Source organism: Artemia sp. Qi Xiang Cuo, chromosome 2 (assembly GCF_049724085.1).
Source record: "Artemia sp. Qi Xiang Cuo chromosome 2, ASM4972408v1, whole genome shotgun sequence".
Lineage (NCBI taxonomy): Eukaryota > Metazoa > Arthropoda > Branchiopoda > Anostraca > Artemiidae > Artemia > Artemia sp. Qi Xiang Cuo.
This window is the reverse complement of record NC_142795.1, coordinates 19,127,290-19,152,868: the sequence shown is the minus strand read 5'-3', so window position 1 is coordinate 19,152,868 and position 25,579 is coordinate 19,127,290. Positions and strand designations below refer to the sequence as shown.

The 25,579-nt window shown below is 35.6% G+C and overlaps 1 protein-coding gene across 1 annotated transcript in view; it reads right to left on the bottom strand.

Moving 5' to 3' along the window:
- Positions 1-17,406, bottom strand: part of LOC148954976 (uncharacterized) — a 137,870-nt gene extending 120,464 nt beyond the window's left edge. The window contains exons 1-2 of the mRNA XM_089099511.1: positions 17,354-17,406; positions 9,484-10,058 (exon numbers count right to left, since the gene is read on the bottom strand). Of these exons, the coding sequence (XP_088955637.1) occupies positions 9,484-10,055 (572 nt within the window). The 5' untranslated portion in view covers positions 10,056-10,058; positions 17,354-17,406. The remainder of the gene's footprint in view (positions 1-9,483; positions 10,059-17,353) is intronic.
- Positions 17,407-25,579: the final 8,173 nt, after the last annotated feature.

The window sequence follows — 25,579 nt, the reverse complement described above, 5'->3', positions numbered from 1 at the left end:
CAATTCAAAGCAAGAGTTCGCATGCATTTGCTCTAATGAAACAGATTGTGTAGAACTAAAGTTATGAAAATGCGTTCATGATGAGATTGGACAGTGAACAATTGCAGCATTTCCTGCGAGAACTGTTCGATGGATTCAACCAAATCATCAATAATCAACCACGAGTTCGATTCAAGACTATTGAAAACATCAAGTCCCTGCATTAATTGTATTGGTATGGATGTGTAAAAAGCTTTTATTTCATCATAAGACTCTTGCCAAATACTATAGCATTAGTAGATTTTTTCGGTTTTTCCATAAACATTTTATCGCAATTTTGAATTATCCTAGCTAAGAGCGTTGTTTCCACCGACATTGAGGGACCACACAGGAACGATCTGAAAGCTGTTTTAAATTGATATATGCTGCTTCTGGGGACAAAATTCGGACAATAACTAACTGTAAATCATACGTGCTCAATGAATAAGTAATAATTTCCCCTAAGACCTGTCTATTCAAGAACAACAAAAACAATATTTCATGACAGCATTTATTACGACAATATGATAACACTTGTTCAACGTGACACTTTGTCAAAATGAAAACTCTTTTTGTTTGTCGTTAGCTCGATAATGATTAAACTCTATAATAAACACATAATGCCTTTTAAACACTTTTTTAACTAACACTTTTGTACATTGACACTTTTCTGTACAATACTTTTGTATAGAACATCATTGTACAACACTTTTCTATACAACAATTTTTGTACAACAGAAAATACACTTGGAACAATAGCAGCACAGTTGAACATTATAGTGACTTTAAAGGTGGGATCCCCCCACCCCGGGGGCCACGGGGCCGATGGCCGGCCGGCCACGGGCGGGACCCCCCCCCTGGGCAGCTACGAGAAGGACCCCCCCCCCGGGAACAGCGATGGAAAAACAATAGTTGTCGTCACTGCGACTGCAGGTGAGTGGATGAGTTAGTGGTGGTGGTTAATGCTTGGGTTAGATTAGCTGGTTAGGTTAATTTATGAAAGGTTGAGTGGTTAGTTGGTTAGTTGGTTAGGTTAATTTATCCTGACCAAGTTGATTACGATAGTCTATGCATTCAACTCGATCTGAAATACGGTAGTGGCCATGAGGTAGGACAGTCACACCATTCTCAAGCACATAGACTTTGTTGGATATACACGACATAGCATTTTTTTCCACTCTCACAGTATAATTTCTATACTGTAGAGAGCTAATTGTAAGCACTTGTGCTCTTGGCACTAGGCTATTTTCTACACAGTCTCTGTACACATTCATGTAAAAATTGCTCTTTACAAAGTGTGTAGGCACCCCTTTACACGCCTTCTTTTCATCCCCACCATGTGTTTCCACGCAATAAACTTTGGGACCCGGGAACACCCCCCTGGATATCCAATCACTCCCCGTCTCTGATTTTAATATTAATAGTTGGTTGGGGGCTTGACGTTTCACCAGCTTGGGGTAGAGGGATGGATTCCAGTTGGTGAAATCCATCTACGTGCTGATGTGCACCCAATTTTGCAAATCACCCTATAAATCTTCAGTGCCATTTACCTATAACAGCAAATAATCAGTATTACCATAGTAAACTTTAGCCTCCCACGCCTATGGCCATTGTACTTTGCACATATTGTAAAAGAACGACAATATGAGCTTTTTTGATATTTCCAGAACTGAACTGCCACCTGCACTTTTCTTGTTCAGTACCACAGTTTACTTTTTCCTATGTAGAAGAACCATGCCGGCCTCTCTGCTCATGAAAGATGTAACATTGGGTTCGGCAATGATTCGTGCACACTCCAGGGGGTCAGTCACGACGTGAAAGCGAGATCTATTACGTACACTTTCACACATTTTGCCAAACGCTGAATTTAGGATGAACTTGTAACAGTCCTTCCCCACGTTGGAGTTTGCCCTAGAACGTTCGTCGACAAAAGTATCGATAAACATTTTCAAATAAGGTCGCTGATTGAACTGTAAGATCCTGTGTATTTTGGTGATCTTGAAGCCATTGCTCACCATCCAATGCAAAAGCACATGGTGAACAACGATATTCTCCTTAGGGTCCAAATCAGCAATCAGTTTCTGTTTAGAGGGGGTCCAATGCATCCCCATATCCTCAACCAATGATCGATTGCAGGGGCTCAGCGAGTCCCTGCTCACGGGCTGATTGATACAGGGGAAAACAAACTCTTCGACTGAGTTGTGAAGCGTCAGCGGAATTTTCCTATAAACTTCAAAAAACCATCCTGGTGACCCGTTGTCCTCAGCGGTGTTAATGTCGGGGAAATCACAAGGATTCTCAAGCCATTGATAGTTCCCATGTGGCAAAGAGTAGTTGGACATTACCGAGGGGTATAATGAGTTCATGTCCAAAAACACTGCAGTTGACTTTGCACCGGTGCTTTGCCCGCTCGGAACGGTTGAAAAGACGTGGTCCCCATGAAAAACATACTCTCCCCTCATTGAACGCTCTACAAAAAGGTGCTGATCTACATTGGCGATTAGGCCTATTTCCTCCCTCCTAATTTTTAAAATTAAATCCATTACTAAATGTGGTTTGGAAAAATTAAATCGTATATCTAAACCAAACTCTGAATAGATCTGGTCTGTATTCTTACAGACTATATCCAACAGAGTAAGAAATTCACTGACCAAATACTGTCTGCAATAATCCCACTCATTTTTACAACTTCCCTTGGACCACACCTTCTTGGCAAACTCATAATCCTTGGCTGTGAATTCGCTGTTGGCCAGTGACTTGTAAAAAGCTTCAGTTGGAGGTAGTTTCACCTCACTTAAGTGAGCGCCAAAGCAGTAATAATCATATGCGTAGATACCTTTGCAGGTCAACAGGTCATACATTTCACTGTGTGGAAAGTGCTGTTTAAGCAAGGGAAAGCCATTAAAATTGTTACTTTTCTACACTTGAATCAATTGACTTAAGGACTTAGGGAAAAAATTAAAGGAATCTAAAAACCTGATTTTATTACAGCACGTACGCCCATTATCTACTACCTGCCATTTCAGCTCGAGAAGCAACAACATCTCGGCCTATTTGGGAATGATGTTATAGATAAATGAATTATTCACCCATGGACTATCTACTCCCCCTCCCTCCCTACGCATACGTGCCCGTGCCGGTCAAATAAATTTTAAGTCATAATTAGAGTTATGAATAAAAACAGGGATAAAAAACTGTTGGCTAACATTTAAGTTACTTGATTTATGATCAACCCCCCTACAATGAATCACACCCTATTTTCTGTTTTTCCCATAAGTGGCGGGGTGTTTGACTTTTCCACTCCCCCTCTTTGCCCTGGCGTTCCCTATCATAGTCTGCCCAGCACCATTTAAATAACCAACATCTTTTGTGAACGTGAACCGTGTTCCGAGCATTCGAGGGACAAGCCATAGGATACTTCGCATACCGCCCACGGAACCACGCGTCCTACTACGAGTCACTTCGTGTGTTGAGTGCCATGTCAATACACTCATTCTCATCCAATGTCTCAACTATTTCTAACAGCCACTGGTGTTAGAATTGTCTCTTTGCGCATGAGTATAAGACACTGCAATGGCCTGTTGTTCTTTGATATGGTTGGGAAATTGGGGGTCGTTCACCTCCACCATCTTAGCCTCGCAGTCCAATGATATTTTGTTGCACTGGAGGAGAGTATTTTGAAAATTTTTGAAGCTTAAAATAGTCCTATCCCCTGAAACCGTTTCCACTGTCTGATATCCATGCTGTCTACAGTGCTTAATATTATACCTCAGTTTCATATCACTACGGAATTGTGACAGGCATGTTGGGCGGTAAAAACGCACCCCCGTATTCTTGCCCCCCCCCCGACCGCGACTACTGTCAATGATAGGGTTAATATGACCGAGTGCATTCGGTTCTTTAGGTGGCGTGTATAACAACCATACCCAGTTTTTAACCAAATCAACTGTCGGGCCCCTTACTGGGAATACCACCCCCTTCTTCTTAGAACGAGTTCCATCTTCAAATTCTGTTACGTATTGTACCACAGTAACGCCGATATTTAAATGAGCATTGGCCCTTTCAAACATATCAATGGATTGTAGTTTTACTGAGCATTTTCCTTCTAGGCAAGAGAAATCTACAATTGTAAAAACAGAGCCGTCCTTTCCTAGAATAGCCGAATAATCTAAATTTTCCTTGGTAGCGTCCAGAGATAGCGGCTCGTATTCTACGATAAGGAAAGCATCTTTGGAACCCTTTGAGCCTGTTTAAAAACAAATCCTCTGTATAACTTTACAACCCACTTAGTCTGCATTATATTTTAAAACTGTCCCCCTTTCAGACCCTGCCCCCCCCCCCTCTTAAAATAAAATCTTTCTTAAATTTACAAATATTAACACTTAAATTTTCAATAAATAAAACTACTGAGCCACTCCCATTTTAATTAAAGTTCTGGACATTCGTTATAAATTGCCCTACCCACTCACTAAAAACTTCCTAAAAATTGTCCAAATTCGAATAAATTATATGCATCTCGGAATGTATAAAATGATATTACACCTCGCTTTCCCCCTCATTCAAATAAAAAACCTTTAGAATAATTGAAACCTTAATAGATTCCCTACCCCACAATTGAATTTGGTTCTCAAGTAGTGTACGAATTTTATCTACATAGGCATGCACAATCTCTACAGGATCAAAAACAAAATTTCCCCCCATAAGTGTATTAAAAGGATCCCCAAACGTTGCAGTGAAAACAACTATACTATTTAAAAATGTATTGGACAATTGAAAATCGGGGAAAGATGTACCCCCTCCCCCAAGTTGTTCAACAATATTTTGGCTATGTTCCAATTCAGTTGTTTGAAGTGGACTCGTTAGGGTATCGGAGGCTGGAGGAGGAGGGTTCCCTGTTAAATCATCTAAAAGCTGCAAAGTGTTCGGGCTCAAGTCTACCAGCTCAACTGTGCTAGCTTCTACATGAAAAAAATAATCTAAACACTCATCAATATCGAAAAGTACTTCAAATCTATCGTCCCATGTTTCATTATCGTGAAACTCTATTGGCGGCTCCTCCTTTTCTTCACTGGATGGAGAGTAGGGGACCAATTGTCGTCCAACCTATAAATGAAAAAAAATAGCTTATTTTCAAAGTGGTCAAATCATCCCTACTGTTAAAATTTGGATTATTATTGCATAATAACATTTGGTTAATCCAACTGAAAGTTCCAACTCAAGATAATCTAAGATATAACATAGAAGCGCATCCTGCGGCGCTTTTCGGGCCCGCAGCGCATCCTATAGCGCTTCTTTGACCAGCAGCGCATCCTGCGGCGCTTCCCTGACCCGTGACGCTTCTTGGGCCCGTAGCACTTCATGCAACGCCTCCCACAGCTCTTCCCAGTCCGCATTTACATAATGCCCTTCAAAAGTTGAAATATTTCTAATTCCATACAGGTTCAGTAAACACATGAGTTTAATTACGGAGGTTAGATGAACGAGTTTGAACTTCAAAATGTATAGAACCGTTAACTCGCTTTCCCCTCACTAAAATCTTTGGCACGATAGAAATATTCAGTGTAAATTAGAACGTCAATATGTGACAGATGGGATAATCTCTCTCTCAAAATTACGTGAAAAAGAGCATTCAGTTTCAAAGGTGCCTAAAAATATATGTGATAGCAAGAGAGAAAATAGTAAAGATTAGAAAAAACGGCATTTTGAGTTTCAAAGGTAGTGATTATTAATATAAATTACATAAAAATATTCGCTTATGAACTATCGAAGCGATAGCAAAGATTAGAAAAGAGCGGTTTCTTTGCAAAAAAAAATTACATTATATTTAGATATCTCTGAGGGAGGGAGGAGCAGAGAAAACAATGGTTGGGGGGTGAGGGGTTAATATCCCGCTGAGATAAGTTTATATTGGGATTGAAAAAGAAAAAAAATTGGAAGAAATAGATAGGTAGGAAAAAATGCTTATATTTATATAATCCGTCTGGGCTTGGGTGGCCGAAGGACCAGGTAGTGCATGCTGGAGGGCCACTTACTGGCCTTGCATAAGTGGGGCAGCTCTTGAAGACCCAGGTAGCGAACGTTGGAAGGTGGAAGGACCAGTGATGTTAATTTCTTTCGCAGCCGGGCCAGCAATATCATATGGCTGTGCAGTCGGGATAGCTTCTGAGACCCTAGCTTTCTTAGCGGATGGCGGCGACAGGCATTCTTCGCTATTTGCGCCAGTCATAGGTCTCATCGATGTAGGGTCCGCAAATTCTTCATAATTTGCCTTAAAGAAGAGAAGAAAAATCAAATCAAAATAATTTCCCCTTTATTTTAAAGAAAGAAAGTTATTAACTACAATTTTGTTTAGAAAAGTATTTATCTCATTTTAGTAAAGCAAAAAAAACCCATATTCTCTCCCCCCCTAAATTTAGGAAAATTAACCCACCCTAAGTCTACCCTCTCATTTAGTTAATCATGAGTTTTATTCAAGCGAAAGGCATATCTTACTACCTTTTATTCAAATGTTATAGCTAAAATCACTAAATGACGAAGAAGCAATTAAGGTAAGAAACAATTATCTTTTCTATTTTGTCACTATTAAAAGCGCTAACCTCCTCACCCAACAAAAATCATGTATTCACATCAGGGAATATAAAAGAAAATTTATTTAAAGCTTTAAAAAAATTAAAAACATGTCTAGAGACGCAACGCATATATTTACACATTAGTTTTCTTGTCAATGGGTGTACATGTCTACACACCGAATCCCCCCTTACTTTTAATGCGAAGAAATAGTTTGTTTTTACTTTACACTGATGGCGGTAGAATTGAAGGCCTTGCCCTCCCCATGTACCTAGTTTACTTACAACAAAGCAGTTAGAAGCAATGTATTGCCCCCTCCCCCCTTTCACATAATGTTCTAAATATATCGTTAAACTTATTTTGTTTAGAATCTGTTTCTCTACTTCCATACAGGTTACGAATCTACAAGCTTAATATACAGCAATCTCTTTTTGCTTAAAACTGTTTTAATTTGACAGCCAAAACAAACCCATTTGGCTAGACCGATAGCGTGAACACACCGGAAAAAGGGTGACAAAGTAATTATATGCTTGCGGAAATGTATTGTCAAGTTAGCGGCTTAATAGCGACGCGAGTCACAAAGAAAGAATAAATCTCAGAAAAGATATTTCTTTTTGCGATGGTTAGCTTTTGAAGGTAAAGGAATATATTCTTTTACATATTCTTAGCTGGGGGGGAGATTTAGCTGGAAATATAGAGGGAAGGAATTTATCGAAAAGGTATTTCTTTTTGCGAGAATTTGGGATTGTAAGACAATGTGGGAGGGAGGTGGATATTGTTAGACCCTAATTCAAAAATAACTTGTTTCTCTACTTCCATACAGGTTGCATAGGCCTAGCTTAATTATTGCCTAAAATCGTTTTAATTTGACGGAAGAATAGTTCCGTTGACCGCGTTTGTAAACCGGAAAGGGTGATAGCTAATTATAGGCCTCACATGGGAGTCTTGTGTCAAAACCAGAGCGGCATTTTCATTAAAAATTGACAGAAGTCAGTGATCGCTTTAGCTGTAAATATAGAAGGAAGGAATTTAACGAAATTATAATTTTTTATTTTTTCTATAATTTTATGTTAGACTAATGGCGGGGGGGGGATTTAGCTGGAAATATAGAGGGAAGGAATTTATCGAAATGGTATTTCTTTTTGCGAGGATTCGATTGTAAAACAATGGTGGTGGGGGGGGTTTGGGGGTAAGGGAATATATTTACGTTTTAGCTGAATATACTGGAGGATGTCCAAGGAAAATTCGTTTGAAAATAAAAATGCACTTATATTGCTAATTGCGGCTGCCAAGGCCTCAAGCTCATCAATTATGTTAATTGTTCTATCCATTCTAGATGTTTGCATTGTGTCACAATAGTTTCTGATAATTGAATCACATTGCATGCCCGTTATATACGACATCTCAAGGTCAAATTGTTATGTAAGCAAAGCCCTCTGGTTGGCTGAGAGGGACACACGCAATCTAACTGTTTCCGGGAAACTCATAGCATTCGCCTCGAGCAACAACAACAAATACTATTTCTGGATCATAACATTTGGCTCGAGCAACAATAACAAATACTATTTCTGGATAATAACATTCGCTAAGAGCGTGCACTTGGCCAAAAACAACAACAACATTGACCTTGACATTTGCCTCGGAAACAACAACAAATACTATTTCTGGATCATAACATTCGCCTCGAGCGTGCCAAAAACACACCTGGAGAAAGAGGTCATTGACCCCATTAACCACGTGTTCTCTCTAGGGAGGCTATGCCCATATTTGGTGTTAAAAAAAGATGTAGGTGGCAGCAGGGGTGCGTGACACGATTCAATAAGGCCCTTCTACTCAAAACACCAATAATGTCAATTAAAAAAAAATAAAAAAATAAGCAAAATGGTAACCTGGGGCTATATACACGCATCAATGGGGTTGGGGGGTTGTCTTTCTGTTGTGCAGGTAAACCGGAAGCAGCACTTACAGTTGAATAAATAGGAAATTCCCAAAGGTAAAGAAGCATAGATTGTTATTATTGTATACTTTTTAGGCATCTTTTAAAAGTTGGAGGGAAGATTTTAATGAGATAATGTAAAAATATATTTTTCAAATTATATAGGCAAAAAAAGTTCCCTCTAAGTACCACTCTTGATAGCGAAATTAAGGCACCCTGCCTTCAAAAGAGACTTTCCTATCAAAAGTCATGAAAAAGTTACATTTTAAGAGTTTGGACGTTACGAAATTTTTTGGACTGGTGGCAACCCTGCATGGGTCTTTATAAAAGTAACTCAAACGCGGTGCCTCTCATTCAATATTTTTTTTAATTTAACTTTTTTTTTTAACTTCATTTTTATAGTGCGTAAAAACTTACTTCCACTAGGAGTTGATTGATGAGCTCTAAAGGTTGGCTTAAAAAAAATATGGATTGATTTAGCTGAAACGATTGAATTTGGTGGCCTCTCAATCTTCGTAAACGTCTGAATTATAAGGAAAAAGGGGATTGTGTAAATACATCACGACTCTAATCCGTTCCTTAGAAAATACTTCATAGACCAAGTTAACGACATAAACGCATAAATTTACGGCTAAATTTTTACGTCAAAACGAGTATTTCAAAGGGATTAAAATATCAACTAAATGCAATGGATACTTGTGAACAATAGGCTAATACTTCCAAGAATCGTTGTAAGTCAAACGTGTACTAATTCACGGAAAATTAAAAAAAAATGATCTCTTAATGATTAAATATCATCTGAATGCCGTAGCCTACGTAGTGGAGAACAGGAATACATCTTTTAAAGTTTAAATTAATTTAAGTATTAAAAATGTGTGTTAATATTGACTATAATACGCGTAAATTTTTGACAAAAAGAGTTTGTTATAAAAAATTAAATATAAACAGAATAGAATACATACTGATGAACAGGAATACTTCTTAGAAAATTATCAGAGTGTGAACCGGCATCAACATATTCCTTGAAATAGAAATGATTCTGTGGGTCTAAATGGCTGAGTTTCTTACTTCTTTGAGTCTCGGTACTTTGAAGTCTATGTGAATATGCGTTCTCATATGGCAGGAAAAATGGAAAAAAAGGTGGATAAGGCACAAGAAAAGGCACTGGCGTCGGAAAACTAGTAACTGCACCGAAAAAAGGGTTACGTTCCGTACTAAAGAGCAGAGACGGGTTATTGTGATCACCACTTAGTGCATCCTCATGCGGGGGAAGTAAATCAAGGCAAAGTTCAGCTAATCCTCCATCATTTATGTCTAGGTCTGTAACAATCTTAAACTCTGCACCGTCGTCATCCTCATCATCAATAATTTCAATTATTCTGATATTTCGTGATTCATCAGCTATTATCCGTTCTTCTCTATTTGGTTCAAAGTCATTGAGTCGCTCCTGTATATGTTCATTTCTGTCAATTATACTGCCAATACAACTTGAGTAACCAGAATCTTGTTGAGGATGCATAGTATTATCCGCCATAAGCTATAAAAAATAAATTATAGTTGTTTATTTGTAATTGGTAATATATACTCACTATAAAGATAATATTTTATATTATTTAATTGAAATTAGTTTGCAATCTACTTAGTATAAGAAATTTATGGTTTTTCTTTCGAGGTTCAAAGATTAAGATTTTTATTTTCACATTCACAAATAAATAAATAAAATAAACAATACTTTCGCGCTGGATAAAACCTCTAAGGGTTTGCAGTCGCACGAAAGTCCACGTAACTACTTACTTATTAAAGAAACAATAAAAAAAAAACCGTCAACTATTAAAGTAAATCTATTGTAAATAAACCAAAATAAACAAACTATAACCTATATATTAAATATTAGACTGAATTAAAAATGATGATAGATAAATAAAAGTATAAAAGAAAAAAAAATCCAATCTCCATAGCTCTTCTATGCTCAACTCCCCCTCCCCCATCCTACCCTATCAACCCTACATTAACCCCCTGTCCACTCTTACCTTCTCATCCCACCCTTACCTCCCCAACTCACCCTTTGTCCTCTACCCACCCTACTACCCATAAAAAAATTCAATATTTATCGCCCAAAAATATAATCTTTGAAATTCTATTTAAACTGAGGTACGTGTTCATTCGCCATAATGCTCAATGATAGCTCATTCCATATAGATGAACCCAGGTGGTCCATTGAAAATGAACTTTTCCATAGTAAAATGAATCACTTTTCCTAGTTCCATAATTATGAAGGTCCCTATTAATTTGGTAAAAAAGTCTTAAAAACATCAGGGGTTAAAGAAGTCATACATTGAAACACAAATACTGCCGCTTGGTAATCTCTTATCTGACCTAGATTAAGGAGCTTCAGGGATCTAAAACAAGCACAGGTGTCATGTACATCCTGAACCTACTTACTGATTTGTCTAACAGCTTTATTTTTTTAAACTTGGACTCTTCTATATGTGCATAAGAAGTTACTGCTCCATAGGAGGCAGCCGTAGGAGATGTATGGATAAACCTACGAATAATCTATAGAAGTATCCTTTGAAAGAGAACGTGCTGCGGAATTCAAAGTATGCAAGCCCCACGGGCAATTTTTGATGAAATTGCGTCACTCTGACATTTCCATGCCAGGTTGCAATCAAGATAAAAACCAAGGTAGCGGAGATGATCAACTTGTTGAGCTGGTTTCCCACATAAAACTGCCAGACACATCCTGCGGGGTATCAACTCTAAAGAACGCCGTTAAAATGTGTTGCAAACATTTATACACAATAGACTTAATGAAGTGGAAATTTACAGCCTTTCCAATCCAAGGCTCGCTTTTCCCACCAGCTCCTTCACAGATTAGGTAAACACAGTTAAAACGGTATCATCAGCAAACAAGGTAAGACACACATCTTTCAAGTGAAAACGCATGAGATCAATGGAGATGAGGTAAAGCAGTGGATCTAACACAGGCCCTTGTGGTACTCCACACCTCACTGGAAATGCTGATGAGCTCACATGATCCATCACTATTTTGAGGGATCTCTCTATGAGATAACTTTCAAAAAACTTTCTGCTGACACGTAACGACTCCATCCGACTTAGTAGCGTTTGAAAATCAACTGTATCGAATGATTAGTGAATATCTATAAATATAGAAAAAGGTCTTCCACCTCTGTTCATACCAGTATTAACTCATAAAAGTGTCTTATTAAAAGTTTAACCCGTTTTTAATATAATTTGTTCCATTTTAAATCTTTAACCTGAGCTCAAGTGTATTTCTCAGCAAGGCTTCGTTACATTGAAGACTCTGCATCAGGCTGCCTCCTGAATAAAGCAAGATTATTCCGACCCAAGATATGAGATACCTGCTAGAAAGGAGATGACATTCGGGCTCTCACACAATTCAACTTTCTACAACTAAACCCCATTAAAGCCAACCCCATTCAATTCAACCCTTCTTAACTTTACCATACAAATGAAAAATGTGACTCAACCCGTTTTCTCAGAATTGATTAAAGTTGACTCAATTGAAATGCTCTTTATTCACTGATTAATTCTTAAGAAGTTTTTTATTTATACTGCTTTTATGCAATACCCGTCTGTTTTATGTTTTGGAAATTGGCAGAACTTTTCAAATCAGGGCCTCAATACACTTGAATTTCATGGTTGTAGCAGTAGCTGCAACTATTAAAGAGCGAATCATGGCCCATAGTAACTAAAAGTATAAAAACGTATTAAAAAAAATTGTCTTGTAAGAAAATTTATCGTTAGTGCTAAAACAGGAAAAGAAACTATTTGTCCGGTTCATCCTAATAGTAACAGTTTATTACCAAAACAGACTCGCGGAGATATCAAAAAAGAGCTGGAAATTCCTCAAATATGGTGTCGGATGAAAGTGAGAAGTGCACCGTTCGGATGAGGAAGGCGCTAAATTTTCAAAATCCTTCGAACACAGGGAAAGATCATGAGTCAATTTAATTGAAACAGTTTTTCAGATATATGTCGCATAAACTGTGAAGCAGTAATTCTTGTTTGTTTTAAGTTTTAAATTCAGTCTTTACTTCCTTCAGAAAAACTTACTTATTTAAAATTTTTAGTATAAAAAAAATGTTTTAGTTTTGAAAAATACAAAGAATAAACGATCTTTATCCAAGTTAGACAAATCATGGAACTCACCAACAGTTTTTGTTAAACTAGGGCATTAAATATAAAGCTTTCGTCCCACCTTCTTAGACTTTGCCTTAAAAAAATCTGCTTTTTTATCACATGCAGTCCAAGGGGAATAGTATCCTTGGCATCCCTAAGGATTCGAAAAATTGTAAAAAGTCATTTACTAAATATTTTGCTAGATGAAATGTGTGCATATTTTATAAAACTGAAGAATACCAAAAGAATTGAAGATGTGTAGTTAATATAATTTATGGAATTTTATTTATTTATAATTACAGTTTTTCTGTTGCCATGCTGCAAAGAAATTTGAACTTCTCATGAAAAGTATGCTTTTGTTATTTTTGCTTCTTGGACTTGAACAGTTGAGTAGAGCTGATCGGTAAGACGAAAATTGCACCATTGGAATAAGATTGGCATTTTAGACCATGGCAATTCCAATGGTGCACTTTTCATTTCGATCTGACACCATTTTCGAGGTTTTCAGCAAGGCTGTATCTAGGATTTTTATTGAGGGGGGGAGTATTTTTGAGAGGGTGTCTTACAAAAGAAAACTTTGGAAAACGCATCAAAAGTTTGTTTATATGTTTCAGGATCTTTTTTGAAATTTCTATAAATTTGTTTTCACAATAACATTTTATTGTGAAGGGGGCTATCCCTTCCTCAATCTTCGCTCTTTACACCAAAGTCATAATTTTTTAAAAATACTTCTAATCCAAATTCAATATGTTTAAACAGTCTCTTTTGAAAAATTATGAAAAAAGTCAAACTTTAGCGTTTGTGAATATAGTCAAACTTTCTGAATATAGCTATGCGCTCTATCCATGCATTAGGGAGTGGGCCTGGTACAAGCTTTAACTTAAAGCATCTCTGATAATTGAAAAATGGAAAATTTTTAGCAGAGTGAAGTAAATTTGTTGTTATAGTGTATTGTTCTGAGGGAAGGGAGGATAAATTAAACTGGTGCCAAAAATAGCTACAGTTGCTTATCCACTATCCTATTTTTCAATCGTAAATTTAATTCTAGAAATATTAAAACTTGATAAGTGAAAATTACCAAAAAGGCCTGTTTAGACCGCGCAATTCATCTATAAATGGTGAAAAGACACCATTAAAAAGAGTGGTGTGCTAATTGAAAGCGTTTGTTAATGTGGAGTCCCCTTCCCTCTGAGCTGTGAAAAACTCCACCTAAGTGCGTTATCTTGATAAATTTTGAATTTTTTTCCATCAGTTAGCTAGGTAGAAACTGAATTTCCCTCTGAATGTGTCTTTTTATTTTCATTCCAAATGTACAAATGGCTTCATCCGCTAATTTCATTTTTACCCCTTAAAGGGACCCCTAAAGTGACACCTTGATCATTCTTAGAAAATGGTTACTCTAAATTCTGAAAACTACCATTAAACAATAATTAATACGGTTCTTGTATGATATACCCCCTACCACTCAAGGAGTGAAGTTAGGTTAATCCTAATAAAATATACCCGAATATGCAAAAAATATAATACTTTAGAAACAAATTTGTGCTAAATATTTGCACATTAGGGGGAGGGTGGAGGTAAAGTGAAGCGGATCTGCATGCAAAATGTTTTAGCTACAATTCTTCTGATATTATGAAGTAAGAATTGTTTTCTGACTTCAGACTGTCCGAATACTTCACCCCCGCCCTCTTAGTGCGTAAATATATAGCCCAAATTATATATTTCCCATCTATTCTGTCACTTCTTTTTGTCTTTTCTCACGCTAAGTTGAAATAAGCTAGCTAAAGAAACTGGTTTGTAGTGTGTCAATGAATGAACAACTTGAGCAGTAGGGGGTATATTATAATAGTACCATTAATACTTATTTATCTCAATGCTAAAAGAGTACCTCCCCTAATGGATAAATGTACAATACACTACAGTGGCGGATCTAGGGGGCGAAGGGGTGCCCCCCTAACGTCGTCTAAAGTAGTGTAGTTTACTTAATTAACGCAAGTTTGCGTAAATTAAACTTGCTCCTTACGCAAGTTTATCGGATAAACCTATTTTGACCCCCCTAAAAAAGTCCTGGATCCACCCCTGATCTACTCTGTATATTCTAACTAAATCAAACAGTTCGTGGTAACGAACTGTAAGTAAGGAGTGACCCGGCTCAATGGTAACCGAAACTCTAAAAAACGGGATTTTCATACCAATAGATACATCAAAAGAATTAGATTTTAATTCCGATTTCAAATATATACGTTTCATCAAGTTTAATCTTACCCATCAAAAGTTACGCGCCTGAGAAAATTGGGCTTATTTTCGAAAAAAAGGGCGAAAGACCCCCTAAAAGTTATAGAACCTTAATGAAAATCATACCATCATATTCAGCGTATCAGAGAACCCTACTGTAGAGGTTTCAAGCTCCTATCTACAAAAATGTGGATTTTTCCATTTTTTGCCAGAAGAAAGATCACGGATGCGTGTTCATTTGTGTGTTTATTTGTTTTTGTTTTTTTCCCCCGGGGTAATCGTATTCACCCAGCGCTCCTTAAGTAGCGCAAGAGAGCTCATTGAACCGTGAATTTAAAGTTCTCGTGCCCAGTTAATTTGACCAAAAAAATGGAATTTAACTATGCCCCTTCCCACGCTAATTTTTTCCCAGAGTTCTCTAATTAAAACATCGAGATAGCCATTTTGTTCAGCATGGTCGAAAATATGATAAAAATGTCTTTTAGGATGACTTGATCCCCCAAAGTCCCCAGGGGGAGGGCTGAAAGCTATGAACTTTACTCAATGTTAACATATAGTATTTGTTATTGGGAAGTATACCGACTTTTTCAGCGGAGATTTTTTCTGGTAGGGGGGGGAAGGAGAGGGTCGGGGGCTATATGGAAGGACATTGCTATGAAGGGGGCGCCGGATTTCCCAGCATTATTAAAGAAAAAGATCAGGAATTAAATAAAAAAAAACAAGTTTTTCAACTGATCAACTGATTGTGATTAAGAGGTCACGTTTAAAGAACTGGAAAAAAAATTCGAACGATAGTTTAAAGAGCAGGGTATTGACTAGGGGGCGAACCCCCTAATATACGTGTTAAAAATTTATGAATATAGAAGTTCGTTACGTAAGTTAATTCTAAGTTACGTATATTTATTACTAATAAAAACGTTCGTAAATAAAATTAAAAAAGTTTCGAAAAAGCCATTTAACCAAATATAATATGCAAATTTTGTTTTAATTATTCATGTACGGTGAGCCAAAATCAAAACCTGCATTAATTCAAAAACGTTCAAAAATTAAATAGAAAAAACAAGTTTTTTAACTGAAAGTAAGGAACGACGTTAAAACTTAAAACGAACAGAAATTATTCCGTATATGAAGGGGCTGTCCCCCTCCTCAACGCCTCGCTCTTTACGCTAAAGTTTGACTTTCTCACAACTCTATTTTTTTAAACAATAAAAAAACTTTAGCGTAAAGAGCAAGGCGTTGAGGAGGGGGACAGCCCCCTTCATATACGGAATAATTTCTGTTCGTTTTAAGTTTTAACGTCGTTCCTTACTTTCAGTTAAAAAAACTTGTTTTTTTTATTTAATTTTTCAATAGCGCGACTCTTTTCTTGTCGATTGATTAGTGCTTGCTGTAGAATAATAATACAAATAAGAAATGTTCAAAATAGCATTCTTGAAGGAAGCGATTAGAATAATTGAACAGAGTACCCAAGTCACTTCAAGTCGCGGGTCCTCTTGATACCTAGCTAGAAATTGAAAGAAACCTAGAATTGGCCGTCGGCAGTTAAAGGGGTGGTAATCCTCGTCGTGTTTAGGATAAACTAGGTACGCTATGAAAAACAAACAGAAATTAAATAAAATACAAGTTTTTTCAAATGAAATTAAAGACCAAAATTAAAACTGACAGAGATTATTTCGTATATGAGGAGGGCTTCTCTCTCATAAACACCTTCTCCCCTCCTTTGCGCTAAAGTTTGGCTTTTGTCCCAATCCTGAAAGAAAAATCGCTTAAACACAAGCGCCTTTGATACGGAAAAAGAACTATGTTTAAACCACTATAAAACATTAGCGTAAAGAGCGGGGCTTCAGGAGGAGAAAACCCCCCTCATATGCAGAATAACTTCTGTTCGTTTTAAATTTCAGGGTCACTCTGTTTTAATTTGATAAAACTCGCTTTTGTTTTTTTTATTTAACAGCTAAAGGATTGGTTTTCATATTATCTTGTATGACACGAACTAAGTTTCACAGATGAAAAGAAACAAAAGAATATTTTTTTTTCATTTTTAGGCCCCACCTTCCTTTCTGAAATAACTTATACCACCCTGGAACTCTCTTGCTCTTATTCCTAGTCCCTAGAGATACAAAAAAAAACATGACCTAGATATTTTTAGTTTAATTTTCTGACAACTTTTGAAGGTAGAAAAAAGAGACCCACGAATTTTTAAAGGAAAGACAAAGAATTTCCATACAAAATGTTATATTTGGAAGTAAAGCATATATATTAAATTAACATATTTATTTTACAGGTATGGTGTCGTTAGTATGACAGATTGTGGTAAATGTCTCATATGCTTTGAATAATAATTAAATTATAAACAAAAAGTTTTATACTCTTCCTAATAATCAAAATATACTCTTCTAAGCCTAAATTAATTCTGCTAATAATCATATGTACCTGCTTTATTCTTCTATCAAATATTATTTTGTCTTAACACGAGCTGACTTTGCAAGCGACTAACCTAATTCAAGTTTGCTTGATTTTCATTCTGTTCACAGTTTCTTTCATTCCATTCACAATTTGAGGATTAGCTCTGCCAATATATCGATAGGATTGGTTTTCAAATTATCCTGTCTGACACAAATTAAATTTCAGAGAAGAAAAAAAAAGAAAGTTGAAAATCGCGCCTTGGATTTTTCATCAATAAAGATGAAAAGACACACTTTGATTTAATATGAAATGGGAGTGACATTTCCCCCAAATTGATTTGTAGAGGCTCGCTTTGAAGCTATTGCGTTTTCCACTAATTTTTTTCCGTGTTTCTCTACGTGGAAACACTTTTTTAGTCCATTGCCGACAGAAGTCTTTTTTCCTCGGGTATATTTGTTTTCTAAAAATATTCTTTATTTGGTAGATAAAGACGATATCTGAGAAGTAAAACTACGGTTCAATATGTATTTTATTTATTTTGTTTTAATTATTACCATGGCTCTTTGCTATTCTTTGCGCATTTTTTTTCGGAAAATATTTTTTCCATTAATTGACGTAATTTACTATGATTTTTCATAGGGATATTTAAAAGATGTTTCTGCTTTTCTGCTTAAGAACTAACATATTAGATCATAACTTGAATTTTAGGAAAAATTTGAATATCAGGTAGAAAAATTTGATCAACCATAGTTTCCTGGTATTATATTTTAGTAATATTTTAAACTATTAAATTCAGGGTAGATGTGTAGGGGGATTATAAATATTACGGATTGAAAATCCATCCAATTTTTTTCTTCTTTGGGTCTCAAACCATCTTGACCCCTATCCTGTGGCCGCCGTTGAACATGACGTATCTTAATCCACTCTATCAAACAGTTCGTGGTAATGAACTGTAAGTAAGGAGCGACCCGGCTCAATGGTAACCGAAACTCTAAAAAACGGAATTTTGATATCAATAGATGCATCAAAAGAATCCGATGTTAATGCTAATTTCAAATATATAAGTTTCATCAAGTTTAATCTTACCTATCAAAAGTTAAGCACCTGAGAAAATTTGGCTGATTTTAGAAAAAAGGGGGAAAGACCCCCTGAAAGTTAGAGAACCTTAATGAAAATCACACCATCACATTCAGCGTATAAGAGAACCCTACTGTAGTGGTTTCAAGTACCTATGGTACTATGGTACTATATGGGAGGATCTTTCCATGAAGGAAGTTTTCATGGGGGAAGGGACATTGCTATGAAGGGGCGCCAGATTTCCCATCATTATTAAAGAAAAAGATCAGAAATTAAATAAATAAGACAAGTTTTCAACTGAAAGTAAGGAGCAGCATCAAAACTTAAAACGAACAGAAAGTTTTACGTATATGATTGGGTTCACCCCCTAGTCAATACCTCTCTCTTTAAGCCAAAGATTTTTTAGTACTTTCATAAGAGCTACTTATTCTAATTAACGGCCTTTGTGATTAAGGGGTCATTTTTTAAAGAATTGGGACAAAATTCGAACTTTAGCTTAAAGCGCAAGGTATTGACTAGGGGCGAACCCCCTAATATACGTACTAAAAATATATGAATATAGAAGTTCGTTACGTAACTTAATTCGTAAGTTACGTATATTTAATACTAATAAAAACGTTCCTAAATAAAATTAAACAAGTTTCGAGAAAGCCATTTAACCAATTAAAAGTAAAATTAATATGCAATTTTTTTTAATTATTCATGTACGGTGTCGCTCTTTACGCTAAAGTTTGACTTGCTCACAACTTTATTTTTTTAAACAATAAAAAACTTTAGCGTAAAGAGCGAGGCGTTGAGGAGGGGAGAGCCCCTTTCATATACGGGATAATTTCTGTTCGTTTTAAGTTTTAACGTCGTTCCTTACTTTCAGTTAAAAAAATTGTTTTTTCATTTAATTATCAGTGAAAGAACGGGATGTCGCAGAAATTTAAGAAGTTGCTCATTTAAAAGTAAATTAGGCGAATTAGGCAAATTTGACTAGTTATTAGAGAAATGGATAAAACTAAACAGTCAAATCCTTGGTCATCCAAACTGGTTTGTCTAAAAACACCTCTATTTGCATCTTCTGCTCTTTTGCCCCTTCATTTTGGGCTATAAAACCCCTTTTTCGCTACCCTACTATTTCACACTTTTTACCGCAATTTTATTTTGCTAAAACTCAGATTAGTAAACTTAAGTAATGCTTGAAATTAAATATTGAGTTCAGTAGCCTTCAAAAAATATATACACAATTATTGCTCACTTATAAGGATATATATATATATATATATATATATATATATATATATATATATATATATATATATATATATATATATATATATATATATATATATATATATATATATATATATATATATATATATATATATATATATATATATATATATATATATATATATATATATATATATATATATATGTATATAGTACCGAGAGCCTGGCGGCTTCGCCGCTGGACCCCGGCACGGCACGTGGCAGGCTTCTATATATGGATTCTCGTTGTCGCTTGTCTTCTAACCGCAGACAATTTGAGACAATTTGCTGTCTTTTCATATTATCATCTTTTCAAAGATAAATTTTTCACACAAATTTCACCAAGGTACGGTGCCACATTAACAAAAATATTTATTTAAGAAATGGATACATGTGAAGATGTAAAAGCTCAATTAGTCGACTTAGCTAATTTAGCTAAGTCGACTTAGCTAATTAAAAGTTTTTTATTGTTAAAAAAATAGAGCTGTGAGAAAGAGTCAAACTTTAGCGTAAAGAGCGAGACGTTGAGGAGGGGACAGCCCCTTTCATATGCTTAGTAATTTCTGTTCGTTTTAAGTTCTAATGTCGCTCCTTACTTTCAGTTAAAAAAAATTATTTAATTTTTGAAAGTTTTTGAATTAATGCAGGTTTTGATTTTGGCTCACCGTACTTGAATAATTAAAACAAAATTTGCATATTAATTTTACTTTTATTTGGTTAAATAGCTTTCTCAAAAGCTGTTTAATTTTATTTACGAACGTTTTTACTAGTAATAAATATACATAACTTACGAATTAACATACGTAACGAACTTCTGTATTCATATATTTTTAATACGTATAATAAGGTGTTCGCCCCCTAGTCAATACTTTGCTCTTTACGCTAAAGTTCGAATTTTGTTCCAATTCTTTAAAAATGACCTCTTAATCACAAAAGCCGTTAATTTGAATAAATAGCTCTTATGAAAGTACTAAAAAACCGTTGGCTTAAAGAGCGAGGTATTGATTAGGGGACGAACCCAATCATATAAGTACTAATTTCTGTTCGTTTTAATTTTTGATGTTGCTCCTTACTTTTATTTGAAAACTTTTTTTTTATTTAATTTCTGATTGTTTTTTAAATAATGCTGGGAAATCTGGTGCCCCTTTCATAGCAATGTTCCTTCCCCCATGAAAACTTCCTCCATGGAAAGATCCACCCACACAACCCCCGATCCCCTCCACTACCAGAAAAAATTCCCCACTGAAAACGTCTGTATACTTCCTAATAACCAATACTGTTTGTAAACATTGGGTAAAGTTCATAACTTTCAGCCCTCCCCTCGGGGAATCTGGGGGATTAAGTTATCCTAAAAGACATAGCTAATATATTCTCGACCATGTTGAACAAAATGGCTATCTCAAAATTTTGATCGGGTGACTTTGGGAAAAAAAGAGCGTGGGAGGGGGCCTAGTTGCTCTCAATTTTTTTGGTCACTTAAAAAGGGCACTAGAACTTTTAATTTATGTTCGAATGAGCCTTCCCACGATATTCTAGGATCACTGGGTCGATACGATCACCCCTGGGGAAAATAAAAAATAAAATAAACACGCATCCGTGATCTTACTTCTGGCAAAATATGCAAAATTCCACATTTTTGTGGATAGGAACTTGAAACCTCTACGATAGGGTTCTCTAATACGCTAAATCTGATGGTGTGACTTTCATTAAGGTTCTACAACCCTTAGGGGTGTTTTACCCTTTTTTTTGAAAATCAGGCAAATTTTCTCAGGCGCGTAACTTTTGATGGGTAGGACTAAACTTGATGAAACTTATATATTTGAAACCAGCATTAAAATTTGATTCTTTTGATGTATGTATTGGTATCAAATTTCCGTTTCTTAGAGTTTTGGTTACTATTTAGCCGGGTCGCTCTTTATTTATATTTCGTTACCACGAACTGTTTGATACTTGAAAACGTTTTTAATACAAATCAAATTGATAAATTTAAATAATTTTTTTTTTGAAGGTACATATCAAGTAAAAAAAAAACACTTGACAAAAAATATGAATTTCATCAAGTGGCAATATCATACTGGCCAAAAATAATTATCAAACATTTTGTAGTAATGAAGTATAAGTAAGGAGCCGGCCCAGTAGTAGCCTAAACTATAAAAAATGGAAATTTTACATCAGTAGCTATATCAAAAGAATTGGACATTTATGCTAATTCTAAAAATTAAAAATTCATTCAGTTGAATGTTTCAAACAGTTCGTGGTAACGAACTGTAAGTAAGGAGCGACCGGCTCAATAGTAACCGAAACTTTAAAAAACGGAATTTGATACCAATAGATACATCAAAAGAATCATATTTTTGGCTGATTTCAAAAGTATAAATTTCATCAAGTTTAATGTTATCCATGAAAAGTTACGCGCCTGAGAAAATTTGACTTACTTTCGAAAAAAGGGGGAAACAACCCCTATAAGTCACGGAATTTTAATGAAAAACACATCATCAGATTCAGCGTATCAGAGCTTTTATAGAAGTTTCAAGCTCCTATCTTCAAAAACGTGGAATTTTGTATTTTTGGCCTGAAGAAAGATGACGGATGCGTGTTTATTACTATTATTTTTTTCCCAGGGATGATTGTATCGATCCATTAGTCCTAGAATATCTAAAGAGGGCTCATTCGAACGAAAATTAAAAGTTCTAGTGCCCTTTTTAAGTGACCAAAAAAAATTGTAGGGCAACTTGGCCCCCTCCCACGCTTATTTTTTTCCCGAAGTCACCCAATCAAAATTTTGAGAAAGCCATTTTGTTCAGCATAGTCGAAACTTTTAATAAATATGTCTTTGAGGATGACTTAATCTCCCAAAGCTTCCGGGAGAAGGGCTGCAAGTTATGAACTTTGCCCATAGTTTACATATACTATTGGTTAATGGGAAGTATACATACGTTTTCAGGATAATTTTTTTTTGGTGGGGAGGGAGGAGGTTAAGAGGGAGGATCTTTCCATGGAGGATGTTTCCTTGGGGGAAGTGACATTTCTATGAAAGGGGGTGCCGGATTTCTCCGCATTATTTAAAAAACGATCCGAAATTAAATAAAAAAACAAGTTTTTTCAACTGCAAGTAAGGAGCAACATTGAAACTTAAAACGAACAGAAATTATTACGTATATGGGGGGGGGCTGCCCCCTAGTCAATACCTCGCTCTTTACGCTAAATTTTTTTTTTAGTACTTTCAAAAGAGCTGTCTATTTTAATTAACCGGCCTTTGTGATTCATGGGTTTGTGATTCGAACAAAATTCGAACTTTAGCGTAAAGAGCGAGGCTTTGACTAGGAGGAGAACTCCCTTATATACGTAATAAAACATACAAATATAGAGGTTCGTTACGTAAGTTAATTCGTAAGTTACGTCAGAACAAAATTTCGAGAAAGCCATTTAGTAAAAAAAAGTAGAATTAATATACAAATTCTGTCTTAATTATTCATGTTCGGTGAGCCAAAATTAAAACTGCATCAATTCAAAAACGTTCGCAAATTAAATAAAAGAAAACAAGTTTTTTTTAACTGAAAGTAAGGAACAACATTAAAACTTGAAACGAACAGGAATTATTCCGTATATGAAAGTGGCTGTCCCCTCCTCAACGCCTCGCTCTTTACGCTAAAGTTTTTTATTGTTCTAAAAAATAGAGTTCTGAGAAAGAGTCAAACTTCAGCATAAAGAGTGAGGCGTTGAGGAGGGGACAGCCCCTTTCATATACGGAATAATTTCTGGTCGTTTTAAGTTTTAATCTCGCTCCTTACTTTCAGTTAAAAGAACTTGTTTTTTTTATTTAATTTCTGAACGTTTTTGAATTAATGCAGGTTACGATTTTGGCTCACCGTACTTGAATAATTAAAACGAAATTTGCATATTAGTTTTACTTTGTATTGGCTAAATGGCTTTCTCGAAAGTTGTTTAATTTTATTTACGAACGTTTTATTAGTAAAAAATATACGTAACTTCACGAAAAATATTGGAGGAAACTATCCCCCCATCCAGCCTCTTTTTCCCGAAAGACGTTCGATCAAAATTTTGAGATGGTCAATTCAGAATAGTTGAAAAGTCTTTATGCCTTGGGGATGATGAAAAGCCCCATACATACTGGGGAAAGGGCTGCAAGTCCTTTCCCTTTGCGATTTGGATTATTTATGTACACACAAAGTAAAGATTTTTTTTTTTGGGGGGGGGAGTTGGGGATTTTATGTTGGGAGATTTTCCATGGGAATGATTTTGTTGGGGAGGAAAGTTTCCTGTGGGGTTTTTCAGAGGACATTTTACAAAGGGAGGAGTATTTCTTGGAATGATTATAAAACGATCATAAATTAAATACAAAAACAAGTTATTTTTTCTAACTGAAAATAAGGAGCAACATTTAAACTTAAAAAAAAACAGAAATTATACAGTATATGAGGAGGGCGGCCCCTTCTGGAACCCTTGCTTTTCACGCTAAATTTAGATTTTTTTTTTTTTTTTTTTTTTTTCTTAAGAATACTCAAATAAAAGAGCCGTTGAATTTGGATGAGAAGTAATTATAAATTTAAGACTTTTGGGTAAAGAGTAAGGGTTGAGGAAGGGATAACCTCCTCATTCACAGAATGATTTCTGTTATTTTTAAGTTTCAACGTTGCTCCTTACTTTCAGCTGAAAAAAATTGCTTTTTATTTAATTTTGTAAATAGGTTGGGCTGGGAAATCAAACAATCAATTTCTCATTTCAACTTGATTAGAGTCCTTAAAACGAAGAATTTTAGCTCTTTCCTCCTGAACTCAGAGTAGTACTATTTTCCGAATCTAAATCTATTTAAAAAACTAACAATAGAGCTAAACAGTAATATTGAACGAACGGAAAATATTCTCTATATGAGGGGAGCTGTCATTAAGGTCCCCTACTCACTGTGGTTAAGTTCTAGCAGATTTATTGAAAGAATATGTTATGCAAAATACAATCTCAGTCGGTAATAGTGCGACTTTTTTTGTTTTGTTATTTCTGATTGCCTTTCAAAATACTGATGCTGAACACTGCTTAAAATAATGCATACCAATAAAGCCATCCCTTCGTGGGCACCTCCCAAAAATTTTTTTTTATCCCATTCCTCTTGTACTACAATATTCGTTTTCGAAAAATTGGGGGGAAAAGTCAAACTTAAGCAAAAACAGCTGTTGCTTGAAGAGTGTACCCTCCATATTGGTTATTGTTATTTTGAAGTTCCAGTGTTGCTCTTTACTTCTCTTTAAGAAAGGTATTTTTTAGTTTAATTTCTATTCACTTTAAATACCATGTCCAGGTTATCCAAAATGGCGAGTACGCTAAACATGAATTTGCTTTTACAGTTTCAATTTTCAAATTCAAACCAAGGAACATTGTTATGTATATTTGAAAGAAAATGTCGAGTTCGACAGACTTTTGTCATTAAAATAATGATTTTTGTAAGTGACTCCGTTGCAAAAAAGGTTATCGGAGAAATTGCAAAAAAAACAACATAAAAGGCTCAATTATTTGATTTAGCACGTCCAATAACCATCAGGTAAGAAATTGTAGCTTCTTTGCTCCCCAGATTAATCCATACTATTCAACGCGTATACTTGTACATATTTTACTGCCAGAAATCAAATTGACTGACTCGAATAAGTGTTCATTGGAAAGGAGATATTGAGTCAAACAACTATTAACAAAAAAAAACATAATGCTTTTACAATTTCTGTACACGTCTAATGAAATAAGTAACTACGAGCTAAATTTGTTATTGCTGGATCTTTAAACACTGAAGAAGGTTCACAATAATAATTATTACTACGAATAACAACTCACCTGAGAACTAAGCCACCCGAGGCCAACACAGCTAAGCAGGCTCCTCTTCCATCCCAATCTCTTCAAAGCCCCCCTCCTTAC